The 27,777-nt window shown below is 41.3% G+C and overlaps 1 protein-coding gene across 4 annotated transcripts in view; it reads left to right on the top strand.

Annotated features, from left to right (window-relative positions):
- Positions 1-27,777, top strand: part of ankrd11 (ankyrin repeat domain 11) — a 373,174-nt gene that overhangs the window by 333,979 nt on the left and 11,418 nt on the right. For 3 of the 4 annotated variants that reach the window (XM_034192122.1, XM_034192106.1, XM_034192115.1), the window contains 9 exons: positions 8,365-8,538; positions 9,680-9,880; positions 9,972-10,114; positions 12,656-12,803; positions 12,933-17,385; positions 17,498-20,168; positions 20,322-20,420; positions 20,659-20,802; positions 20,885-20,977. In XM_034192122.1, coding sequence (XP_034048013.1) covers positions 8,365-8,538; positions 9,680-9,880; positions 9,972-10,114; positions 12,656-12,803; positions 12,933-17,385; positions 17,498-20,168; positions 20,322-20,420; positions 20,659-20,802; positions 20,885-20,977 — 8,126 coding nt within the window. The remainder of the gene's footprint in view (positions 1-8,364; positions 8,539-9,679; positions 9,881-9,971; positions 10,115-12,655; positions 12,804-12,932; positions 17,386-17,497; positions 20,169-20,321; positions 20,421-20,658; positions 20,803-20,884; positions 20,978-27,777) is intronic. The other variant, XM_034192131.1, reaches the window with a different exon arrangement.

The following is a 27,777-nucleotide window of genomic DNA, read 5'->3' as shown; positions in this document are numbered from 1 at the left end:
TCCTTTTTGTGGTTGTTTACCTTATTGCTTACAGTCTTGCCTTGTCAATTTCATCACTCGTGTTCCACAAGAGCAGAGGTCAGCTTTGCAAAAGTAGAAGTGAGGTGAAAATACAGCCATGTGGCGTGAATACCAAAAGGAGATGGTTATTTATTCAGATCTACAGCCTACACATTTCTCTCCCTGGTAGGATATAATGCACAAGTTTCTTTTTTTCTCTCCTCTTTTCTCTAGTCCCTCTAGGTACATGTCCACTCTTAATAAAACAATTTGCACTACTGATATGCATTTCACTGCATATCAGTAGTGAAATATTCAACATATGTGATCATTTAGATACACTGAGCACCCAAGGTTCTTCACACATTTCTCTTTTGTGCAACAGCAAGATTTGTCAAAACATCCTGTTGGCCGCTTCCTGTCTTTACTGCTTTAACTTCCTGTTTATACAGTGGTTACTAGTTCTGAAACAGAATATTGTTTCTCTCAAACGTGCTGAGGACAAACTTAAGCAGTTAAGATGGTTTGAGTCGTTCTTCTGATGATGAAGACTGTTGGCTAACTGAACCAAACTGTCTTTGTGTTGGGGTTAGCTGTTATCTGCCTGTCTATCAGATTAGATTAGATAGAACGTTATTAATCCCTTGGGAAGACTCCCTCAGGGAAATTGAGGTTCCAGCAGAATTGTATAGCAGCACACAGGGTAAGAAGCACACAGAATCTCAAAAGTGAGCATAAAAACAATTTGTAAATATAAATGCACAAATATAAATACCAGAAAATATTGCTCGCTAGTGGTTTACTAGCTGCTACTGTTCCTCTCCTTCCCTTCCTCTGTCTTCCTGTTACTCTTCCTCCCCCAAGTGAGGAGTTGTACAGTCTGATGCCCTGAGGGACAAAGGAGTTTTTCAGCCTTAGAGGAAGATTTTCTTAAAAAGAAGACCTGAAAGTTCAGCTACAATTTGCCAGAAGGTGCATCTGAGATGCAAGCCTAGATTTGATGTTTTGGTGAAAGAAAATCCTCCTTGATACCACTTCACCATTAAGATGTATAATTGGTGATACAAAATGCAAAACACGCACTATGCACAGTTTCTCCAATCACAGTCACAGAAGCCTATAATGTCTTTGGTAGAGCCCGACCGATATATCGACCGGCCGATATTATCGGCCAATATAAGCCCTTTTCAAAGTACTCACTATCGGCCGAAATTTTGCCGATAGAACGCCGATAATTTCTCATAAACAGAACAGTTACTGAAATAATGTTTTTGTCAGCAATGGAAAATGTCATTGCACCGTTTGTCCAGTAGATGGAGCTCTGACTCCATTCAACTTACACCCCTGCTTAAATGTGTTCATCACCGGCCCCCGTAGTTTGCCGTCACACTGCACTAATTGGCTGACAGAAGCATACACGTAAGTTTATAAGGATGTTGTTTGTAATAACTTTGGGTCTTGTGAAAAGAATCGTATTTTACTGTTACAAATATGATAGTTTCCTCACATGTTATATCAGGGTCCATGTTTTCTTGTTAAAATGTTCTACCAGCACTAAAACCAACCTCTGCTTGCACTAAGTTTTTTGTTCTTGAAAGTTGCAGAATATAAAAATAAAGGAGTGTTGTGAAAATAATGTTTCCTTGGTGTTTGTGTTTCTTTCCTCTCAAAGTTTTTCTACCTGTAATATAACCTATATCTAAGTTGCAGCAACAAGAGGTACAAGATCAAATGTATTTCACAGCTCTTTTTAAGGATATGTATTTACTACTTTCACAAAGGTGTAATTCTTGATTGCATTTTTTGAACTTGAAAATTCTTCTCTGTTATAAAGAAATCTTCATTTTAAAATGACAAATTTGCAGTTAAAATTTGGCCCTCAGCGAAAACTGTTTGTACATCCGGGTCATTGCAGTGACGTCCGGCAGAAGACAGAGCGCTCTCGCCTTCAGTCCGATCCCGCATTGAAATTGATTTTATCTGTTAGTAATGTTACTGTTATACACGTCCTGGTTTCAGCATCCAAAAGTAAGCTGCAATGAATGTGAGATACAGCTCTGCATGCTCAGATCAGCAGCGACATCGACAGCGGGCGATGTTCTTCCCCGACGCCTCGCTCTCTGCCTCCGCTGCGCTTACTGAGTCTGCGTGCTCGGTAAATGCCGAAGCGGGCCACTCACATCGCCCCCGTGTCTGCTGTGCAGCCGGCACCACGTCCCTGTCTACTGAATGGAGGTGCAGCCAACTTGGCAAAAGTCCAGAGACTACCCTTGCTGTTTTGATGCGGAGCGGCCGGTGACACCTGTTGCTCCAAGAATAGACTTTCCGCAGCGCCGCACGTCTCGGTAATCGGAGCCGCAGAGCTCCATGGCCGCTGAGAGAGGTTTATATCTCTTTAATGACTTAGATTCTTTGCGGGTCCCGCCTCCGTACCCCGCGACGGTAACACCGGAGGCGAAAGACAGTAGATTTTCAATGCAACACCAGTCAATCAAACGGGCGTATGAAAAAGTCCCCCAAAATAATTTTCAAGCACAAATAAAAGAAATGTGTACTCACCAAACGTGCCGCAAGACAATATGAAGTTTTAAAAAAAAGTAGATCCTTCCGTATAAGACAAGAAAAAGGTGTAGATGCAAACTGACGTAAATCCACAAATTACAGTTGGCGCGCGCAATGCATGCTGGGATAGGGTCTTTTCCCTGACGTCTTGGCAGCGTCCCGGATGTGATGACAGTTTTGCGGAGGGCTAAATTTTAGCTGTAAATTTGTCATTTTTAAATGAAGATTTCTCCGTTGAATGACAGATCTGTGCTTGCAGATTTACTTTACTACATTCAGAAGGATCTTATGTGTAAATATAAGTCATTTTTTGGTCCAAAGATCTGACTGCATTTATTTCAATGCAGGTCTACTTTAAGGGCCGCGGGTGAGCTGGAGCCTATCCCAGCAATCATAGAGCGTGAGGCAGGGTACACCTTGGACAGGACGCCAGGCTGTTGCAGGGCCACACATAGACAAACAAACACATTCACATTCATTCACACCCACACACACACCTACAGATAATTTAAAGATTCCATTCCACCTAACCTGCGTGTTTTTGGATGTGGGAGGAAGCCGGAGCACCCAGAGGGAACCCACGCAAACACAGGGAGAACACACAAACTCCACACAGAAAGGCCACACAGGTGGGAACTGAACCCACGATCTTCTTGCTGTGAGGAAACAGTGCTAACCACTCATCCACCATGCTGTCCAGTTGAACTACATGAACACAATAAATCAATAACACTAACAACACTGTTAAAGTAGACCTGCATTGAAATAAATGTGGTCAGATTTCAGAAAGAAATAGCTGATATGTATTTATAAGACCCTTGTGAATGCAGTAAAGTAAATCTGTAAGCCCAAATTTGTAATTCAGCGGAGAAATCTTCGTTTAAAAATGACAAATTTGCAGCTAAAATTTAGCCCTCTGTGAAAACAGTTTGTACAGCCGTATCATTTCCATGACGTCAGGGACAAGACGACGTGCTCCCGCCTTCAGTCCGATCCCGCATTGAAATTGATTTTATCTGTTAGTAATGTTACTTATACACGTCCTGGTTTCAACATCCAAAAGTAAGCTGCAATGAATGTGAGATACAGATCTGTGTGGTCAGATCAGCAACGACATTGACAGCGGGCGCCATTCTTCCTCTCCCGCTCTCTGCCTCTGCTGTGCTTATTAAGTCTGCGGGCTCGTTAACGAGCTCGTTAACCGCCGATGGGGACCACTCACCCCGCCCATGTCTGCTTTGCAGCCGGTGTTGTGCCAGATTCAGCGCACAACACCGGCATCACCTCTCTGTCTACTGAATGGAGCTGCAGCACACTTGGCACAAGTCCTGAGATTACGCTCGCTGTTTTAATGCGAAGCGGCGGTACACCTGTTGCTGCAAGGACAGACTTCTTGCGGCAAAATCCACAGCACCGCACGTCTCGGCAATCGGAGCCCCAGAGCTCCATGGACGCTGAGAGAGGTTTATATATTTTTAATGACTGGGATTCTTTGCGGGTCTCGCCTCCATATCCCGCGATGGTACCGGAGGCGAAAGACAGTAGATTTTCATCGCGACACCACTCAATCAAACGGGGGTATGAAAAAGTCCCCCAAAATAATTTTCAGGCAAAATAAAATGTATACTCACCAAACGTGCCGCAAGACAATATGAAGTTTTAAAAAGCCGTCGATCCTTCTGTATAAGACAAAAATGTAAGCGATGCAAACTGACGTAAATCCACTAATTACAATTGGCGCAATGCATGCTGGGAGAGGGTCTTGTCCGTGACGTCTCGGCAGCGTCCATGATGAGAGGGACAATTTGCGGAGGGCTAAATGTTAGCTGTAAATTTGTCATTTTCAAATGAAGATTTCTCCGTTGAATGACAGATCTGGGCTTGCAGATTTACTTTACTACATTCAGAAGGATCTCGTGTAAATGTAAGTCATTTTTTGTTCAAAAAATCTGACTGCATTTTTTTCAATGCAGGTCTCCTTTAAACTAACATGAACCACAATAACCTTTAAAACCCCAAACTCCGATGGTGCATTGCAGCACAATGTCTATTATTGATTCCTGGTTAGCTAAAATTGCTAATTTCTTTTGTCAAATCAACTTTGTTTGTGCAGCATTCATCCTTGACCCAAAATACAGAAGCATACCAAACGGCAAATGTCAGCTCTCCCGGTTTCTGCGTGATCGAAGCCATCCACACGCACACAGACGCCACATGGTTATTATAATATATAATATATATATATATATATATATATATATATATATATATATATATATATAGTATGTATGTATGTATGTATGTATGTGATGCATCATTCTAGTTTCTCTAATAGGTCCAGCATTAACAAAAAAAGAATGAAATGTATTAGCCACATCTTCCTTTTCAATAACCACATTTTCATGTAAGAAATAGCTTACAATATTTCTACGACTATCATTATTCCCTATATTACCATTAATTATTTTCCATGTACCCTTTATATTACTTTTATTGTCCTAAAAACTCTTATTATAATTATTCTTAGCCTGTCTCACTACACTTGGTAAACTATTTTTATATATATCTTCTATTTCACGTCTGGATTTTCAAGTACCAGAAGATTTTTGGTTTCATTTGAAAATATATATTACTTTAAGAAATCCGGCATAGGTTTTATTTTGTGAATTAAAGAGTTCACTGTATGTCATTGGGCTGTTATAGTGCTGTTTGTGACTCACAGAAAATGGCATATGATTCTTAATTTTACTGTTACTACTTTACTTAAAAATAAAATGCTACACCTGCTTATAATTTTCATCTCGCACATATTGAAATAATTTCCTTTTTTGTCATGAGTGCATTTGTTAACTATAAGTATGCAATCACAGATGTATCATTTGATAATTATACATTTCGGATAAAATCAGATGTTGTGGCTCATGTGTTTGTATCTAAAGTAGGCCATCACAATAAGTGTCATAGGTCTATAGTAGTACAGGAAAGACTTGGTGTTCTTAAAGCCCCTTTCACACCAGTCCTGCTTCGAGTTGCATTCACTGTGTATCTGATAACACAGGAATGTCTGTATCAGTTGTGCGCAGCAGGGGGTGTGAAGGTCGAGGAGGTGAGAGTGCAGAGGAGCTGCAGCCAGACTGTAATGAGCAGGTGTGCGCTGTGATGTCTGTTAGTTTACCATTCTTCCTGTGACCGCGGAGCTGCAGCTGGTGTTCGGGCACACGTGAACAGTCCGTGAGTGGACATGGAGATGTCCTCCGTGAGGAATTATACTGGATGTGGACATGTCCTGTTGCTGGCAATCTGTCTGTGAGCAGGACTTATGGACTTTCTTTAACACAGTTGTGAGAGAACTTGAGGAGGTGAGCACGATAAGCTACACACATTTCATGCATGCGAACTGTCCGTGAGTGGTCATGGAGATGTCCTCCTCTGGCAATCTGTCTGTGAGCAGAATGGACTTTATTTAACACAATCGTAAGAGAACTTGAGGAGGTGAGTGCAGGAGCTGCCTGCAGCCAGGGTTTAATGAGCTTTGTTTGTTTTTTTTCTTTTAATTGTTCACATCTGCTGTTTGAGCGGTATAGTTTTACTGCATTAGTACAAAAAGTTTAACAATCCTGCATGATTTATAGCTCGGCAACAATGGAGCACAGCAGGAATCATAAATTGGCGTTGGGTAACATTATATTATATGGGTGTGGCATCCAGTCACGTTAAGTACCGTTAAGTTGCCTCAACTTCCGAGAAAACGACTTCATTTCTGCGTCCTGTGCTCGACGCAGAAAAAAAATTCAACATGTTTAATTTTGGGCGTCCGTCTTGCGTTGCCCTTTGTGTCCCTCACTGTGTTGTGGTGTTAAGCTGCATTATCTCGGCACTAGGTTGTGTCAACTTGGCATCATCATGACGCTGCATGATGCACTCGAAGCAGGCCTGGCGTGAAAGGGGCTTAAGTGAAAAAAAAAATTTATATCGGTATTGGCATTGGTATTGGCCAAAATGTGTTTGAAAAATCTCTGTGGTTTGCAGACACTATGATTTTATAGAAAGCAGATATTTAGTCTGGGGTCGTCTGTGAAGAGAAGGTTGCTGTAGCCATCCTGCAGTCAGACCAGCTACACGTTCATGTGCTTGGATCTTGTGCGAGTTGTTTCAGCCTTACCTGTAACTGCTACTCTTTGGTGGGAAACTGTGTAATGTCATGCTCAGGAACCATGGTCATAACTGCATTTCTGAATTCATAGTTCAGTGTTATTTTCTCAAAAGCTCACCAAGCACTTTTCTACAGCTCAAAAAAAATGTTGGGGCTGTTTCTGTGGTTCCAACAGTTAAAAAGTCTGAGCAAAAGGAATGTGTCTAAATGGAAAATGTTGTGGAGAACGTGAGAGTGGAAACATAGAGGAGTTGAGCATATTAGCTTTAAGTGTTCTCAGATGTTAGTGAAAGTTCATCAACATTGCAACTGGAAAGTTTTCTCTCTGTAAAGCCTTCAGCCACCGGAAGTGTGAGTCCAATGTACTCTGCAGCGAGGTGCAGTCAATCTTGGAATAAGGGGCCCCACAGGAATCAGACTCAGACACATCCAGTGCTCTTCTGATTTCTGCCTGTAACAGAATCTGATGTGTTTATTTCTGTCTTTGTGAGAAGTGTTTGTTTTGCTGCTTGTGTTTTCATACTATGAAAACATCAGCCAAAATTCTGAGGGTGTATCTGTTACTCCTCTTGGTGTGTTAGAAGTGTGTGTAGCTATAGTCTTAAGAGTCACTGCATGGTATGTTGTCAAGGAATAAAATTGCTGGGTGTGTCTGTGTGGAGCAGCTGCTTTTGTCCACTTGCACAGTCTCCGGTCATCCTGGCATGCATGCAGTGACCTTAGCGTGGTACTGAATCACAATGTACACAAACAATTTCATCATAACTGTGGTTCTACTAAGTCACACCCACTTCCTGATCTCTAGAGTCGCATCGATTGGCTTTGAGGCAAACAGATGTTGCCTGATGGCCACTCCCTTCCACAGGAGCAGTTGGGTAATAACAAGTGTTGCGCCTGCAAAAATATTTATGCACATTTGATATTTTGAACCATTTGACGAAAAATTTAAAATGTTTACCAGATAGCATTTCTGAAATGTGAAGATTTGTTTGTGTTTTTGTTTTTCATATCATTGTAAATTAATTTTTTATATATATGTTTTCTTAAGTGAAGAGGTTTAGTTGGAGTTAACCTACAACTTCTTGTAGCCCAACAAGAAGTCCATTTCTAACTTGTAATTGTTAATTAAATACCTTACTGTAGGGTTTATTTTTTCCTTATATTATTCAATTTAAAGACGAGTGATGGGCATTGATTATTTCACACTAATTAAGAGAGGAAAGAATTAATAATTTAAAATTGAAGTAATCCCCACTTAATAGTGAAATGAATCATAATTCTTATCCATATTGTAGTTATATATTTATTGTTGTTCCAACCTATTAGATGTAATGACAAACCATTATGAATGAGGATTACATAATCCTTCTCAAATTCTACTACAACCTTTCGATTTCTCCAACTTTGCAGAAGCATTTAAAGTGTTCCTATATATTTTGGGTGCATTTTGTCAGCTATAGATGTTAAATTAACATTATACTGTAAATCTTGCACAAATCACAATAAAACATCAACAGGTTTATTGTGCTCCTTTTTGATAAGATTTACTAAATAGCCTTATTTTTATTTGTGCATTGTTTGTATGTATTGTTTGAGTTGCTTTGTAACCTAATTAAGATTATGTTTTCTCCGTCTCTCAATTTTGTTAGAGAAACAAGGTCCAGAGCGGAAGCGCATTAAAAAGGAGCCCACCAACACCCGGAAGGCGGCCTTGCCATTTGGAATGGGGATGCCAGGGATCCGGGCCGGGTACCCCCTCTCTGAGCGGCAGCAGGTGGCCTTGCTAATGCAAATGACAGCTGAGGAGTCCATCAACAGTCCAGGTGGGTGTTATCATGTTGGCCACGTCTCCTGTGGATGGGTAGCTGACAAGGAAATAGGGAGCTTTGTATGTAGGTCATATGGGGAAAGTGATGATGGCAGGCTTAAATAAAGAGATGCAGGAGTAGTATATACACCACGGTGTTGACAGTTGTTGTATATGGCTGGGGATTGAGTTTATTCGCTGTTTTTCCACATTATGCTACAGCTTTCCTGTACTACGTTGTGGTTCATTGCAGAATGGAACAGATTCCTCAGTTTTTCAGTAATATAGCAATGTATAACATACACATTCTTTGTGCATATAAGGGGGAAACTCCTGATGTCAAGAGTTAAGAGAAAGTATTTGTTTGGTGGTCAGTGTGTTCATCTGCAGTGGGAGAAACATGGTGAAATGCAGAACAGAAACATCAAGCAAATGAAAGTTAGTCCTATGCTGAACTTGTAGTAGGCTGCTGTTGTCTCTACATTTGAACCAATCACACTTAACGTCTGAATGCAACAGTCCTTGAAGCAGTTATTTAGTCTGTTACCCATTGTGCAGTGTGACACTACTCCCCACCGCCACCACCTCCACAAATATTCTTGCTTTTGTGCTTGGTTCTGTGAAGTGTTACATAAAATGTTAGCAGATAAATGTGTTTGACTCTCAATCTGTATGAAACCTGCAGTAACATACCAGTCTTTTAAAACATTCTGTTGACATTTGCGGTAGTGCTGTTGGATAGAACCATGCATAGCCACTTGTATTCGTTATTTGCTTTTGTTGCATTCCTGAAGACAGACATAGATTAAGTGACTGAATTTCAAATATCATTTGGGACAATAGCTGTGCAAACTCAATGATGTAAATGTGATTAAGGCTTGTGTTTAATCTTGTAAATGTGATGAAATGTGCTCAAGCATGCAGACCCAGCCACTTGGTTGTTAATTGTCAGAAAAAGACTGCCCCCTTCTGGTGGTAAAGAATTCAGTCAAGATGACTTCAAATGCAGTAATAGAAGGTAGTGTAGATAGTGTTTAAATGCATCTATACGCATGCGCATTTTTTAAAACATACTTGCCAGTATCCTGTTCTGTTTGCTGTCTGAACTAGTTTTTAGCTGTGCTTATGCTGAACTGTGGGCTTCATCTTACCGACAGACACAACACCAAAGCACCAGTCACAGTCCAGTCTGGGTCAGAAGGGAACGCCAAATTCAGCATCTAAAACCAAAGATAAAGTTAATAAAAGGAATGAGAGAGGAGAGACTCGGCTGCATAGAGCCGCTATTCGTGGAGAGGTACGTCGCATCAAGGAGCTCATCAGCGAAGGAGCTGACGTGAATGTAAAAGACTTTGCAGGTAAGAGATTATACTTGTAGGTTTTTTTTTTTTTTATTTACACATGAAGCATAGCATACACCCCTTACATAGTGTTTCTTTTTATGAGCAGGCTGGACCGCATTACATGAAGCATGCAACAGGGGGTACTACGAAGTAGCCAAACAGCTGCTGGCAGCCGGAGCGGAGGTTAACACCAAGGGGCTGGATGATGACACCCCTCTACATGATGCATCCAATAATGGACATTTCAAGGTAAAAAATTAGTATTTGCTTCAACCAGTTATAATAAATGTCTGAATACAGTCAACATAATGACACTGCATGCACAATTACTCAGTCTTTCTAGAAATTTGTGATGCCATGGTTACAACTATTAATTCAACAAATAATTCAGTCTGTGTATCTCTCTTTAGAGAGAGAGAGCGAGAGAGAGAATTAATTTGTGAATTAATTGTTAAATTCCTGGCATTGCCCATTTCTGGAGGGTCTGATTATTAGGCAAGTTGTCTTTGTGAGGATTCAATTTATTATTGAACAGATGCAGTGCTCTCAGTCATTCCAAAATTTGAATAAACCTCAAACCTGAATATTTAACAAAGGAAGAATGTGTTTTGGTTTTCTCAGGGGAATATGTGTGCATAATTATTAGGCAATGATTAGTGTGCACAATTATGCAACTAAATGGAAAGCTAAAATTTTTCTCACTTCTGTTTCATTTGTTTGTTTCATTTATTAAAGTACAGCACATAACTCAAAATGAACAAATCAACACTTGACATTTCAGAAATATTCAGGGACCAATATAGCCACCCTTCTTTTCAGTGAATGCTATGAGCCTTCCAGCCATAGAGTCTTGTCAGTGTCTTGATCTGGTGATCGTTTCGTGCAGCAGTAACCACAGCCTCCTAAATTCTGTTCAAAGAGGTGCATTGTTTTCCCTCAGCTGACATTTAAGAAGGGTCCACAAGTTCTCAGTATGGTTTAAGTCAGATGAGGATGGAGGGCATGTCATTATTCTGTTATCTTTAAGGCCTTTGCTGGCTAGCTAAGCAGTGGAGTACTTGGATACATGTGATGAAGCAGATCCTTCATAAAATATTACAGCCTTTTTGAATGATGCAGACTTTTCCTGCACTACTGCTTGAAGAAAACTAGCAGTATGTTGATTTTGAGTCCATCTTTCATCTGAACGGGACACATTATCTTTAATAATAGCAGCCCATACCCATACCCCTCCTCCACCTTGCCTGGCACCTGACTCCAAGTGGTGCTGTGTGCCCATTCATCTGGTCCATCAATAGGGCACCGCAGTCTCGAATGAATCCTGCACGATATCGCAGGATTGGACCACTTATGGGGACCTCCGCTCCGTTGTGCAATATACACAAAATAACTTCACACGGATAAATGGTGTACTGTTTTGTTTTTGGCTGCAATCACCGAAGCAGTCACGAAAAGGTTTTTTTTCCCCGGTTCCCAGTGGAGAAGGGGAGGCGAATGGGAGACATCAGTAAGTGTTAGCCTACACAGCTAACCAGAGTAGCTCCGTTCTCTTGCCTGTAAAATCGCCTCGACACATTTTTTCTCCAGCTTTTCTTTTTACCTTTGTTCTCACTTTTTCTTTGCATTTTCACTTTGTTTGCATGTAATTTGCCCAAAAACACATTGAAAATGCCGTGGTTTGTCCACTGGAATTAGACATATTACGTCATATGCGTCATATTTTACCCCTTTAGCGCCCGCCCTCAAACAAGACTGCGCTGCCCAGTTGTCCCTCTGATTTTACCTGTACATAAAACCTTTCAAAAATCTGTCTAGATATGTTGTTGACTATTTGTACCAAAACATTTGATTGTTCCAGTCGTTCCCCAGTGGCTTATCTCTTTCTAGAATGTTGCATTTCTCTGAAAGGTATTTTACAATTTTTCACTTTTGAGTGTTTGTCATATAGTTTTGTTTTTTGTTTTGTTTTGTTGTTTTTTTTTGGTCCCATTTTGCCTGAGGTAAAGAAGCTTCCAAGTTATTATATTAGTCACTTTAGGCCACACCTTCTCTCTACACAAATTCATATCACCTGAGAATGGTTAATTCCAATAAGCATTCAGGTTTATATAGCTTAGAGTTAGAAAGTGAAAAGGTCAGGGTGGCCTCATGGTTAGCACTCTTGCCTCAAAGCTAGAAGGTCCTGGGTTCACTTCCAACCCAGCCCTTTCTGTGTGGAGTTTGCATGTTCTACCCATGTTTGCATGTGTTCCCTCTGAGAGCTCCGGCTTAATTCCACTTTGAAAGACATGCAGGTTCAACTTTAAATTGCCGGTTGCTACAAGTGAGCATGTGAACGTATTTGTTTATATATGTCAGCCCTGCAGTGGACCTGAGGGCCTGTCCAGGGTGTATCCTGCCTCTTGTCCAGTGACAGCTGGGATAGGCTCCAGCCCCCTGTGACTCTTAACTGCAGTAAGCAGTTTTAGAAAGTGAATGAATGATGGTCACATATCCACTTGCCTAAAAATTGTGCATGTAGTGTATTTCTCAATGCAAATTCTGATGACCAGATCTTGAAAAATTTCTTAACCTGACACTGTCAGTTTCAAATCTTCCACCATAAAGTTATTGTGCTAGCTATATTCATATTTTACATGAGTGATGAAATGATGCCCGAGAATCTAGTGTTGCATTCCCTTCATTGTTAATTTTACCTCCCATCCATATAAGCTAAAATTATTCAAGCAGTTCTTCTGTTGTAGTTCATAAATGACATCTTGGGTGATTGTTTAATTTGATTTCTTTTAGGTGGTCAAGTTACTTCTACGATATGGAGGGGACCCACGGCAGAGTAACAGAAGAGGTGAAACACCACTGAAAGTAGCCAATTCTCCAACTATGCTGAATTTATTGTTGGGGAAAGGCACATATACATCAACTGAAGAAAGTTCATCAGGTATGTAATTTTACATCATTGCAATCTTTTACCTTGTTTAAGCTGTGATACTTTTTTGGTACTGTGCAGCTAGAGCTGCAAGTGTTTCATTAATTTGTGATGGTTAATTTTTCCTTTTGCTGTCCACAGAATCTTCAGAAGAGGAAGATGCACCATCATTTGCTCCATCCAGCTCTGTTGATGGCAATAACACAGACTCAGAGTTTGAAAAGGGCCTGAAGTTGAAAGGGAAAACGATAGACCCTCCTAAATCTGCTGTCACACCTGTCAAGGATGAATACGAATTTGATGAGGATGATGAGGAGGAACGTGTCCCCCCAGTGGATGATAAGCATCTCTTAAAGAAAGACTTCCGTAAGGACCCAATCAGCAAGGCCAACAGCTTCATCTCCATACCCAAAATGGAAGTCAAAACTTATTCCAAAAGTAACTCACTCACACCAAAGAAAACTGTTAGGAGGATTATCTCTGACAGCAACAGTTCAGATGAGGATGATAGGACATTGTGTTTCACACCAACACCTACGCCAAGGCAACAGGCTCAGTCAACTAACGCAAAGACCAGAGACTCCAGCAGCTCCAAGCAACAGAAAGACAAGAATAAAGTGAAAAAGAAGCGGAAGAAGGAGAGTAAAAACAATGTCAGTAAAGAAGTCAGGTTTGGTAAAGTAAATGATAAATTCTGTACATCTGACTCTGATTGTGGAGACATGGAGAGTGAAGATGATAAGGGCTCAAATAATGTAAAGGACTCTTCTGCAACAAGCCTGAAAGAATCTCCAGTCTTTAATGCATCATCGTCCTCCCACGCAAACTCGAACTCTCAAAAACAAACGTCGTTAGCAGAACAACACCCAAAGCAGTGGAGGACAGACGGGTGGAAGACTGTCTCATCTCCTACATGGTCAGATGTTAGTTCTCTGTCCGATTCAGTCACAAGAATGTCCAGTGAGTCTGACTACTCATCTGCCGATTCTAGTGTAGAGTCAGTAAAGCAAGTAAAGAGGAAAGCGCAGGAGAGCAAAAAAAAGAATAACAATGTTCATAGTAATACAGTAGACAAGAAAAATTCTGACCTCTACAAAAACTCAAATGCAGACGGTACAGTCTCCAAAACTGATGGTGATGGCAAGGTGTTGAAAAAGCATAAAGCAAAACACAAGCACAAAAATAAGGAGAAGGACAAAGCTCCTAGTTTAGTGCTTAATCAAGATATGAATGAGAAATTTGTGAAAAGCTACTCTTTTGATTTTGATGATTCTAGACAGAAGTCAGCAATTGGTGAGGCTGAATCCCAGGGTGAGGGCAAGATCAAATTATCCAAACATGAAAAAGACCATTCAAAAAAGGACGACAGGCTGTCAAAAAGCAAGTCTGAAGACAAGGATTGGACATCTGGGAAAGACGTGCATAGACCAGTAAAAGAAGAGAAAAATAAGAAAACAAAGGAATCCACCAAGGACAAAACAAATAAGGAAGAGAGGGAAAAACCTATTAAAGCTGACAAGGATAGAAATGCTAAGGAGAAAGAGAAGCCCAAGGAAGATAAACAGAAGGTTCATAAAGATGACAAAAAGAAAAAGTCAAAAGAAAAATCTTTATCGAAGGCAGACAGGAAAAATGAACAGAAAGAAGAAAAGCATCAGAAAGTAGACAAAGAGAAGGCCACAAAAGAGGAGAAGGAGAAATGTAAAAAAGACAAATCACAGAAGGAAGATGTTGAATATGATGGCTATGATATAAATAGCCGTTTCCTACCCCTTGAGGACACAAAACTCAGTGCCTCAGATGACCATCATGACAGATGGGGCTCAGAAATGTCATCAGACTCCTCTCTCTATGGAGAAGATAGCTGGGATGCTCCCGTCAAAGAGTATAAAGAATATAAAGCAAACAACTCTGTTAAGCTAATTGTTGAGACTGTTAAAGAAGAAACAAGGAGGAAAGAAAGCAAAGTCAAAGACAAGAAATTAGATCATAATGAAAAGCGGTCAGAAAAAGAAGCCGCTTCCAAAAAGAAAGATTTGTCAGACAAAACAAGTGAAAAGAAAAAAGACTGGTCAGAAAAACAGAAGTTGAACTCTAGCCATTCAGCTGAAAAAGATAAGAAGAGGAAGGAGTCCACAGATACAGCTAAAGATAAAAAAGAAAAAGATTCACTGGACATGAGTCGAGACCGTAAAGACTCATATGATTTCATGAAAGAAAGAAAAGACTTGAAATTGAAGCAGGAATCCATAAGAGATGAATATGGCAGTGATGTCTTCTTTAAAGACATTGATGTAGTTGTTAAATCGTGTGATGTCAGAGAAAGAAACTTTTCTGGAAAAGAGAAAGAAAAGAAGGGTGACGGAATGGAAAAGAGAGAAAAGATGAAAGCTGACAAGCACAAAGAGAAATCTAAGGACAGAGGAGCAGATCAGGATAAGGAGAAAATTGAGAAAATTTCTACTGAGAAAGCTGTCAAGGAGAAGGATTTAGATCGAGTCACCAAAGACAAGAAGGAGGGAGCCAAAGACAAACATAAAGACACTCATGGAAAAGACAAAGATCGAAAGATGTCTTCAGAACAGGCGAAGGACAAAAAAGAAAAGGCTTGTCAAGACAAACATGCTGACAGAGAAAAGGATTTCTTAGAGGTTAAAAAAGATGAAAGGAAAACTGAGAAAATCCGGGAAAAAACATGGTACAAAATAGCCGACATATTCACCGATGAAAGTGATGATGATGAGGACAGCTACAATGGTGGTGTTGCAAAATTGAGTGATTCACTTGGATTGTCTGATTCTCATAGAAAGGACTCCACACCTGATCAAGATGAGCTGGATCATTTCCCCTCAGAGAAAATGAGAAAATATTCTGCAGAATTGAAGCATAATACAGAAAAGACTAAAGAAAAAGAGCACAAAGAAAAAAAGAAAGAAAAGACCCTGTTTGATTCAGGTAAAGAGAGGAAAGGTTCCCTTGAGAAACACAACAAAGACAAGAAAGAGAATGTGGATGCAAAACATAAGGAAAGAAAAGACAGAATATCTATAGACTCAAGTCAAGAGAAGAAAAATAAACAAAAGTTGTTTGACAAAAGAGACAGCACTGATGATAAGGCAAAAAACAAATACAAAGACAAGCTAGATCATTCAAAAGAAAGAAAACCTTCAAAAGGCAGTGGTGAAAGTGAAAAGTCCCTCTTAGAAAAATTAGAGGAAGAAGCAATGAATGACTATAAGGATGACTCCAATGACAAGAACAGTGAAATGTCTTCAGACAGTTTCACTGACCGTGGTCATGAGCCAATCCTCAGCAGTTACTATGACTCCTCCATCAGCCTGCCAGATATGTCTGAGGAGAGAAGGGACTCGCTCTCTATATGTACACCCCAGGATAAGTTCAGGGAGAAAGAGAGACATCGACATTCCTCATCATCTTCCAAGAAGAGCCATGACAAAGAGAAGGAAAAAATTAAGAAGGACAAAGTAGATAAACGGGACAAGACAGAGGAGATCAGAGAATCTTATGGTCGCAGAGAGAGCCTGCCTATTGAGAAAGAACCTATGCCACTTGAAGCCGACCCTTACACTTTCCCATATGGGGTTAAGGGAGATGGGGAAGATGACTATGATAAAACATTGGAGTTCGAAAAAGAAATGTCCAAAAAAGACAAAGCAACTGGTATCATAAGTGACAGAATGAAGGATAAAAAGAAAAAGGAGAAACATAAGGAAAAAATGAAAGAGGAAAAGAGTAAATACATCGATGGCTTTGGGTCATTCAAACACTCAAAAGATTATGTTAAGTCAGGGTTAAAGGACAGCCCACAAGTTACTTTTCTGAAAGAGAAATCAAAGGAAGAAAGTCCTAAATGTGATATTAAAAAAGACAGAAATCGGGATGCATTGGACAAAGACAATAGAATGGATCACAGTAAATCTAAGGCTAAGGATGAAAATGAAAAAGTCACACAGTCCAAAGACTCAATACGGAAAGAGTATCGCCCACGGGAAAAACTACTGGTGGATGGTGATCTCCGACTTACAAGTTTTGGTCAGATGTTGAGTCTGAAAGACCAACAAATTGAAGAACGCCACAAGAGGCATAAAGAAAGGATGAAACAGATGGAGAAGCTCAGACATAGGTCAGGTGACCCCAAACTCAAGGACAAATCAAAGTCTACAGAAGAAGTACGGAAAAATCGCAGTGACCTTTCATCAAAGAAATCAAACAGCCTCGAGTCTCCTCTTAAAGAAAAGAAACTCAAGGATGTGGGTCTTCCAGCCCAAATGATGTCCCCTGACAGAAAGACCCAGCCTGCCGATAGCCAAAATTCAAAGGACTGGTTAGCTAGTCACCAAATGAAGGAGAACCTCCCTGCTTCCCCCAGGCCAGACCAAAACAGGCCAACTGGGGTTCCCACACCAACATCTGTAATTTCTTGCCCCAGCTATGAGGAAGTAATGCAAACTCCCCGTACCCCATCTTGCAGTGCCGAGGATTACCCTGACATTATGTTGGACGGGCTGGACTGCCAGAACTCATCAGCTATGACTATGTCAATGAATGCCTGTTCCCCATCCTTTTTTGAAAGGTACTTGAGCACACAGTCTGTGGTTACCAGCCATCAATGATGACTGAAAGCTTTTTTACAGTATTTATTGTAATTATGTTGTAATGGCTTTTGTTTTCTTTCTGTCTACTAGCAGATTCCCTAGCTCTCAGAGTTTCCAGGAAGGGACCTGTCCTACCCCTGCAAAGAACTTTCAGCTTCCACTTGTCAGCCGCTCTGCATCCTCTGACATTCGAAGGCCTTTAGAAGACGAATTCAAAGCTGATGCTGACAAGTTTCTTCGGCAACAAAGTGATCCAGGGGCTGAATTCAATCTGTTGTCTTCCACTCAAACAATGGAGGACAAGTCTGCATCAGAGGACAGGTTGGAGTGCCTTTCTCCCCCATATTTCTCCCCTATGGGAATGCTCTCCCCTCATTTGGACTCTACTCATACACCAGATGTTGTAGCACCAACTGTGTCTGGCTCAGAAAGTAATGACCACCTTCCTGAAACTGTGTACAACAGTTTCTTGTTGAAACCTTCTACACCAGTTCACAAGCCTGACCCGCAGGAGCCCTGCTTTGATATTGCTGCACCACCAACCCCAGCTCCTGCTGCTCTACCACCCTTGGACATTGATGATATCTCTGAGTCTCACCACAGTGAACCTAACCTTGTTCCATCAGATCTTCCTCCTGTCTCAGAGGAGCAGGATGAGGATGAGGAGGAAGAAGAAGAGGAAGATGATGAGTGTGATTTGGATGATAGGGCTGACGGAAACCATTGTACAGTGGAGCCAGAGCAGATGCATGAAATGTGTTCCTTCTCTCCTCAAGTTGAGGACCATCTAAGGAAGAATTGGCCTACAGAATCTCCAAATCAACAGGATTCAGATATCCAGCAGCTCACTCCCACAAATGCTACAGCTGACTACTGTGAGAACTCTTGTGATCACACCTCAAGTTGGAACTCTGAGTTGCTCTTAAAATCTTCCCACAGGACATATGGGGAGATAGAAGCTGCTGTCTCCAAAATAACTAGTCCGTACTCTCATTCAGACATTGACATTCAGCAAATATCAGGACACCACTCTGTAACTCCTCCCTATGCCACCTATTCCAGGTCTTATGTACCTGAACAAGACTTTGATGAACAGAAAGAGGCTGTGGCTGACATTCCTTCTCCAGAGAGGCCTGACACAGCTATGGATGGTGAGCCCAACTATCTGAACAGCTCATCGTCTTCCACTCGGATGGAATCTATGTTCCAAGACTGCCACAAGCCTATTATTGAGGAGTGTCACCAAATGGACACAGAGCAAACATGTATAGGTCCAGACAGCAGACACATCGCTCATACCTTCAGTGCAACCACTGATAGCCACTTGCCTCCAGTTGTTAGCCATGAACCTGTTGTTCCCTGGGCAGATCCATTCTCAACAGATGCAGATGAGCTGGATGATCTTGGGCCATTCTCTTTGCCTGACCTTCCCCTACCTGACCAGTCAGAGGAGGCTGATTCTCGAGACATTGAGCTAACTGACCATAGCAAGGCATTGCCAAGTCACGTTAGACATACCCTCACAGACAGAGAGGATTCAGACCTACTTGAGATAGACCTACCAAGCCTGGGTACCAAGCCTCCATGCCCTGCTATAGGGCTAGGGGACACTACTGGGCAAGACCTAGTTGTACCATCACCACATGGTAACTTCCAGCAAGAATTGGACCCAGAACCTCAGAGTGTGCTGGTCAGCAGCTCACTCTCTCTCAAACAGGGCAACTCATTAGAAGGAAAAGGGCCTTATGGAGGATCAGAGAATTCTGATCACAGTGTGTTGCATTCATCTGTGCAATCAGATGCCAGTCAGCAGCATCAAATGCAGATTAATTCACTTACTGACTCTTTACATTTACCCCCAGATTCTGTGTCTACTGCCAAGTCAGACATAAGACCGGAAGAGATGTCTGAGCCTGTAGCAGAATCCTTGTCTTGTAGTCCTCTTCCTCATCTTCCAGTTGCAGTCTCAATCTCTAATACAGTGGACCTGGCAGACACTCAGGACACAACATCCAAAATGATGCCAGCAACCTTGACTACTGCTTCCATCACTGTGGATGTCCCCAAAAAGGTGGAGGAAATCCCTCAAAGAATGACCCGCAATCGTGCCCAGATGCTGGCTAAGCACAATCCCTCTGCTGCAGCTATCCCTCCTACCTCCAGCATGACCACCTCATCTGCCACTGCCATTCTGGTAACAACCAATCCAGCAATGAGCATTACCCCAATTCCTGCCAGAACCCCAACACCAACCTCAGCTTGTTCCTTCTCAGACAAAGACAAGGATTCTGTTCTCACCGTCTCTTCTACTACATCTATTTCAACCCCTGCAGTAGTTGTATCTACACCTGTGACAGCTTCCTCAGTGGTTCTCAATAAGACATCTAAAGGTCGTCCTCTCTCTATGGATGAAGAAGATTCTCACCCCCATTACCCACGGAAGAGGAAATTCCCACGTTCTGCCGGGCAACAGGTCCAGGTCCAGCTGGTGAACACCGCCATGCAACAAACCAGGGAAATGATACAGCAGACTTTGGCTGTAGTGGTCAATGCCATCAAGCTGGATGATATTGAGCCCTACCACAGTGACCGTTCCAATCCCTACTTTGAGTACCTGCAGATCAGGAAGAAGATTGAGGAAAAGAGGAAGATCCTGTGTTACATCACACCACAGGCTCCACAGTGTTATGCTGAATATGTCACCTACACCGGCTCCTACCTACTAGATGGAAAGCCCCTCAGCAAACTTCACATCCCTGTGGTGAGTTGTAGTATTCTTGCCTTCTTTTTTTGTTTGCAATTATTAAAATGTTATTAATATTTTGTGTTTCAGTGAAAAGGATCTATAATTTATGCTGTCTTTTTTTGATAACTAAAAGCTTATAGAAATTTATTTTGTTGATTTGCATACCAGATTGCACCGCCTCCTTCACTATCAGAACCTTTGAAGGAGCTCTTTCGGCAACAGGAAGCAGTACGGGGGAAGCTCAGATTGCAACACAGTATAGAAAGGGTAAGGGACGTTGTCTAGGCATGTTTGTTTCATACTTATTGTTTTCTAGACTTTTTGTCCAATAATGTGCACATTGTTCACTGCCAACCTATGCCCATTTAAATAGAATTTTAATAGAAAGTAATCTGTCTGTATTCCTCTCCTGCTTTGTTAGGCTCATTTAAACTTAAAATCTGATTTCATCTGTTTGAACCAATGTACGTTTTGAATCCCATCCCTCCTCCCCTCCCTTTTATAGGAGAAGTTGATTGTGTCCTGTGAACAGGAAGTCTTGAGGGTCCATTGCAGAGCAGCCAGGACAATAGCCAATCAGGCTGTGCCTTTCAGTGCCTGCACTATGCTGTTGGATTCTGAAGTGTATAATATGCCATCAGAGAGCCAGGTAGGATATGGGTTACAAGTCAGTTACAAAAGCCATCATTAGGTTGTAGTCTACATCATCTAATTGGCATATGCATTCTCAGGGTGATGAAAACAAGTCTGTGAGAGATCGCTTCAATGCCCGTCAGTTCATTTCCTGGATCCAGGATGTCGATGATAAATATGACCGTATGAAGGTAAGCATCCGCAGCAGTATGGCGTGAATTACTTTATTATATACAGCAAAACTCGCCTAAACCATCATCGTACAAACCAGGTATTCGCACTCACCAGGCAAAACCAAAAGTCCCAATGCTTTTGTATGATTTTCCATGTAATAAACACTGTAGATACTGGATTTTGTATAATGGATTTTTGTTCACATTGGACAAAATGTCCTGTCCAATCGCAGTGCAATTTTGTTAAACACCCCTCACATTACCGGACAGAGCACTCTGGACGTGCCCAGTAACAGAAGTACGAAATGAAGTTCAGCACTGACACTCACCGACTCGAGGAATGTGGGTACCGTGTTTCCTTGATTAAAAGACCAGCCATTTATTTTATTCAAAACATGCTCAGACACGGGACCTACGCAAGGCAGGACATAATTCTAGGCTGGTGATTATTAACAAAATGCTGCATGTTGCCTGCACTGTAATATGGTGTTAAGTTTCACACATAAACCTCAGTGTGGTGAACCAAACTGCTTTAGATCCTGACGTGCCTGACGTGCACCTGCTAAATGGCGGACACCACAAAGGGCTGTGATTGGTCACCTTTCACTCCTTCCTCTCCCGTCATATTTTTATAGTTTTTGTAGTGCGCCCACTGATTACATTTCGATTATGGATCAAATACGTTTGGCAGAAACGTCCGCAAATATGACCAACTTCACAACACGGAGTCAGAAAAATATGCTCAAATGACCCGCAATTCATGGAGGAAAATTACATGTACCATACCACTGGTTTGTATGTTGATGATTGTATAAAGAAGTGGAGCTTGTTGAGGGACAAATTGATCCAGAAAAATCCACTGTTCCTGCGGTAAACTACAATTCTAATTCATTGTCAGGCATACGCTCTTGCTTGCCTCTACTGGTGGTTGGCTCTCACTGCGGTATTGTATCACTTCCTGTTCCGGAGCACAGCGGTGTTTTGCTGTATCTGTTAGCTGTTTAAGCTGTGCAGTTAGATTGATCTAGTTATCTAGATAACGATTTGTTTCCCAGTGTAATCTTCACGTGCCTTAACTAAAGCACTCCTTCTGCTGAATCACCTCTAAATTATTTACACATTATTCACTTTGCGTGTTTTTAGGAATCCGCTAGCTTAGCGCAGCTACTAGCTCTTAGCCGATTTAGCATGGCGGCTTCTCCTGTCTCTCCCGCACTTTTCTGCTCTGGGTGTGAAATGTTTAGTTATTCCTCGGCCTCCTTTAGCAGTAACGGTACTTGTAATAAGTGTAGCTTATTCATAGCTTTGGAGGCCAGGCTGGGCGAATTGGAGACTCGGCTCCGCACCGTGGAAAATTCTACAGCTAGCCAGGCCCCTGTAGTCGGTGCGGACCAAGGTAGCTTAGCCGCCGTTAGTTTCCCTCTGGCAGATCCCGAGCAGCCGGGAAAGCAGGCCGACTGGGTGACTGTGAGGAGGAAGCGTAGTCCTAAACAGAAGCCCCGTGTACACCGCCAACCCGTTCACATTTCTAACCATTTTTCCCCACTCGACGACACACCCACCGAGGATCAAACTCTGGTTATTGGCGACTCTGTTTTGAGAAATGTGAAGTTAGCGACACCAGCAACCATAGTCAATTGTCTTCCGGGGGCCAGAGCAGGCGACATTGAAGTAAATTTGAAACTGCTGGCTAAGGCTAAGCGTAAATTTGGTAAGATTGTAATTCACGTCGGCAGTAATGACACCCGGTTACGCCAATCGGAGGTCACTAAAATTAACATTGAATCGGTGTGTAACTTTGCAAAAACAATGTCGGACTCTGTACTTTTCTCTGGGCCCCTCCCCAATCGGACCGGGAGTGACATGTTTAGCCGCATGTTCTCCTTGAATTGCTGGCTGTCTGAGTGGTGTCCAAAAAATGAGGTGGGCTTCATAGATAATTGGCAAAGCTTCTGGGGAAAACCTGGTCTTGTTAGGAGAGACGGCATCCATCCCACTTTGGATGGAGCAGCTCTCATTTCTAGAAATCTGGCCAATTTTCTTAAATCCTCCAAACCGTGACTATCCAGGGTTGGGACCAGGAAGCAGAGTTGTAGTCTTACACACCTGTCTGCAGCTTCTCTCCCCCTGCCATCCCCTCATTACCCCATCCCCGTAGAGACGGTGTCTGCTCCCAGACCACCAATAACCAGCAAAAATCTATTTAAGCATAAAAATTCAAAAAGAAAAAATAATATAGCACCTTCAACTCCACCACAGACTAAAAGTTAAATGTGGTCTATTAAACATTAGGTCTCTCTCTTCTAAGTCCCTGTTGGTAAATGATATAATAATTGATCAACATATTGATTTATTATGCCTTACAGAAACCTGGTTACAGCAGGATGAATATGTTAGTTTAAATGAGTCAACACCCCCGAGTAACACTAACTGTCAGAATGCTCGTAGCACGGCCGAGGCGGAGGATTAGCAGCAATCTTCCATTCCAGCTTATTAATTAATCAAAAACCCAGACAGAGCTTTAATTCATTTGAAAGCTTGACTCTTAGTCTTGTCCATCCAAATTGGAAGTCCCAAAAACCAGTTTTATTTGTTATTATCTATCGTCCACCTGGTCGTTACTGTGAGTTTCTCTGTGAATTTTCAGACCTTTTGTCTGACTTAGTGCTTAGCTCAGATAAGATAATTATAGTGGGCAATTTTAACATCCACACAGATGCTGAGAATGACAGCCTCAACACTGCATTTAATCTATTATTAGACTCTATTGGCTTTGCTCAAAATGTAAATGAGTCCACCCACCACTTTAATCATATCTTAGATCTTGTTCTGACTTATGGTATGGAAATAGAAGACTTAACAGTATTCCCTGAAAACTCCCTTCTGTCTGATCATTTCTTAATAACATTTACATTTACTCTGATGGACTACCCAGCAGTGGGGAATAAGTTTCATTACACTAGAAGTCTTTCAGAAAGCGCTGTAACTAGGTTTAAGGATATGATTCCTTCTTTGTTCTCTAATGCCATATACCAACACAGTGCAGAGTAGCTACCTAAACTCTGTAAGTGAGATAGAGTATCTCGTCAATAGTTTTACATCCTCATTGAAGACAACTTTGGATGCTGTAGCTCCTCTGAAAAAGAGAGCTTTAAATCAGAAGTGCCTGACTCCGTGGTATAACTCACAAACTCGTAGCTTAAAGCAGATAACCCGTAAGTTGGAGAGGAAATGGCGTCTCACTAATTTAGAAGATCTTCACTTAGCCTGGAAAAAGAGTCTGTTGCGCTATAAAAAAGCCCTCCGTAAAGCTAGGACATCTTTCTACTCATCACTAATTGAAGAAAATAAGAACAACCCCAGGTTTCTTTACAGCACTGTAGCCAGGCTGACAAAGAGTCAGAGCTCTATTGAGCTGAGTATTCCATTAACTTTAACTAGTAATGACTTCATGACTTTCTTTGCTAACAAAATTTTAACTATTAGAGAAAAAATTACTCATAACCATCCCAAAGACGTATCGTTATCTTTGGCTGCTTTCAGTGATGCCGGTATTTGGTTAGACTCTTTCTCTCCGATTGTCCTGTCTGAGTTATTTTCATTAGTTACTTCATCCAAACCATCAACATGTTTATTAGACCCCATTCCTACCAGGTTGCTCAAGGAAGCCCTATCATTATTTAATGCTTCGATCTTAAATATGATCAATCTATCTTTGTTAGTTGGCTGTGTACCACAGGCTTTTAAGGTGGCAGTAATTAAACCATTACTTAAAAAGCCATCATTTGACCCAGCTATCTTAGCTAATTATAGGCCAATCTCCAACCTTCCTTTTCTCTCAAAAATTCTTGAAAGGGTAGTTGTAAAACAGCTAACTGATCATCTGCAGAGGAATGGTCTATTTGAAGAGTTTGTCAGGTTTTAGAATTCATCATACTACAGAAACAGCATTAGTGAAGGTTGCAAATGATCTTCTTATGGCCTCGGACAGTGGACTCATCTGTGTGCTTGTTCTGTTAGACCTCAGTGCTGCTTTTGATACTGTTGACCATAAAATTTTATTACAGAGATTAGAGCATGCCATAGGTATTAAAGGCACTGCGCTGCAGTGGTTTGAATCATATTTGTCTAATAGATTACAATTTGTTCATGTAAATGGGGAATCTTCTTCACAGACTAAAGTTAATTATGGAGTTCCACAAGGTTCTGTGCTAGGACCAATTTTATTCACTTTATACATGCTTCCCTTAGGCAGTATTATTAGACGGTATTGCTTAAATTTTCATTGTTACGCAGATGATACCCAGCTTTATCTATCCATGAAGCCAGAGGACACACACCAATTAGCTAAACTGCAGGATTGTCTTACAGACATAAAGACATGGATGACCTCTAATTTCCTGCTTTTAAACTCAGATAAAACTGAAGTTATTGTACTTGGCCCCACAAATCTTAGAAACATGGTGTCTAACCAGATCCTTACTCTGGATGGCATTACCCTGACCTCTAGTAATACTGTGAGAAATCTTGGAGTCATTTTTGATCAGGATATGTCATTCAAAGCGCATATTAAACAAATATGTAGGACTGCTTTTTTGCATTTACGCAATATCTCTAAAATTAGAAAGGTCTTGTCTCAGAGTGATGCTGAAAAACTAATTCATGCATTTATTTCCTCTAGGCTGGACTATTGTAATTCATTATTATCAGGTTGTCCTAAAAGTTCCCTAAAAAGCCTTCAGTTAATTCAAAATGCTGCAGCTAGAGTACTAACGGGGACTAGAAGGAGAGAGCATATCTCACCCATATTGGCCTCTCTTCATTGGCTTCCTGTTAATTCTAGAATAGAATATAAAATTCTTCTTCTTACTTATAAGGTTTTGAATAATCAGGTCCCATCTTATCTTAGGGACCTTGTAGTACCATATCACCCCAATAGAGCACTTCGCTCTCAGACTGCAGGCTTACTTGTAGTTCCTAGGGTTTGTAAGAGTAGAATGGGAGGCAGAGCCTTCAGCTTTCAGGCTCCTCTCCTGTGGAACCAGCTCCCAATTCAGATCAGGGAGACAGACACCCTCTCTACTTTTAAGATTAGGCTTAAAACTTTCCTTTTTGCTAAAGCTTATAGTGAGGGCTGGATCAGGTGACCCTGAACCATCCCTTAGTTATGCTGCTATAGACGTAGACTGCTGGGGGGTTCCCATGATGCACTGAGTGTTTCTTTCTCTTTTTGCTCTGTATGTACCACTCTGCATTTAATCATTAGTGATCGATCTCTGCTCCCCTCCACAGCATGTCTTTTTCCTGGTTCTCTCCCTCAGCCCCAACCAGTCCCAGCAGAAGACTGCCCCTCCCTGAGCCTGGTTCTGCTGGAGGTTTCTTCCTGTTAAAAGGGAGTTTTTCCTTCCCACTGTAGCCAAGTGCTTGCTCACAGGGGGTCGTTTTGACCGTTGGGGTTTTACATAATTATTGTATGGCCTTGCCTTACAATATAAAGCGCCTTGGGGCAACTGTTTGTTGTGATTTGGCGCTATATAAAAAAAAATTGATTGATTGATTGATAAACCGTATAATGACGCACACCAACATGACGGGGGAAACTTTAAAAGGGTCACACGCACATCGATGTCATTGCATGGCCATAGAGTTGCAGAAGCATAAATCAGGCTTTAGGATTTTAAGGTACCACTCCACAGCGAACTTAGAAAAAGAGTGACTCGACTAAATGTAATCCTTTTTAATGCACATAATGTCCTGTACTTATTTAAGGCAAGCCTTTATTTTTTTTAATCCTTAACTTTTTATGAGGCAGGTCCCGATTCAAGGTCAAGCTTTTAATCAAGGAAATATGTCAGCCTAATTGGAGCTGGGGATTCCCCGTAGATCATTTTGATTTTTGTGAAATGATTGTGTTTGTGCATACAAAGTAAAACAATGTAAGCATCCAAAATAAAATGAGGATATTTAGAAATGCTGTGTTAAAATTCCATGCTCTGTTAAAAAAGCTCTTAAGAGTATTTTAAAGACTGTGTTAAATTTCATGATGGGTGGGGAATTGGGGTGGGGGGCATAATTTTGTCCTCATCTGTATGAACACAGATATGAAGGCACCAAACCAAGGAGACAAAATTCATAGACAAAAGTCATCCAATGAATAAATCTGTGAACATACAGAGCAGGCAATGTACAACCCCTGGCAAAAATTATGGAATCACCGGCCTCGGAGGATGTTCATTCACTTGTTTAATTTTGTAGAAAAAAAGCAGATCACAGACATGACACAAAACTAAAGTCATTTCAAATGGCAACTTTCTGGCTTTAAGAAACACTATAAGAAATCCGGAACAAAAATTGTGGCAGTCAGTAACAGTTACTTTTTTAGACCAAGCAGAGGGAAAAAAATATGGACTCACTCAAGTCTGAGGAAAAAAATCAGGGAATCACCCTGTAAATTTTCATCCCACCTGCATCAAATCAGATCTGCTCGTTAGTCTGCATCTAAAAAGGAGTGATCACACCTTGGAGAGCTGTTGCACCAAGTGGACTGACATGAATCATGGCTCCAACACGAGAGATGTCAATTGAAACAAAGGAGAGGATTATCAAACTCTTAAAAGAGGGTAAATCATCACGCAATATTGCAAAAGATGTTGGTTGTTCACAGTCAGCTGTGTCTAAACTCTGGACCAAATACAAACAACATGGGAAGGTTGTTAAAGGCAAACATACTGGTAGACCAAGGAAGACATCAAAGCGTCAAGACAGAAAACTTAAAGCAGTATGTCTCAAAAATGCACAACAAAACAAATGAGGAACGA

Source organism: Thalassophryne amazonica, chromosome 2, assembly GCF_902500255.1.
Source record: "Thalassophryne amazonica chromosome 2, fThaAma1.1, whole genome shotgun sequence".
NCBI lineage: Eukaryota > Metazoa > Chordata > Actinopteri > Batrachoidiformes > Batrachoididae > Thalassophryne > Thalassophryne amazonica.
The sequence above is the reverse complement of the archived record's forward strand: the minus strand, read 5'-3'. Positions and strand labels throughout refer to the sequence as shown.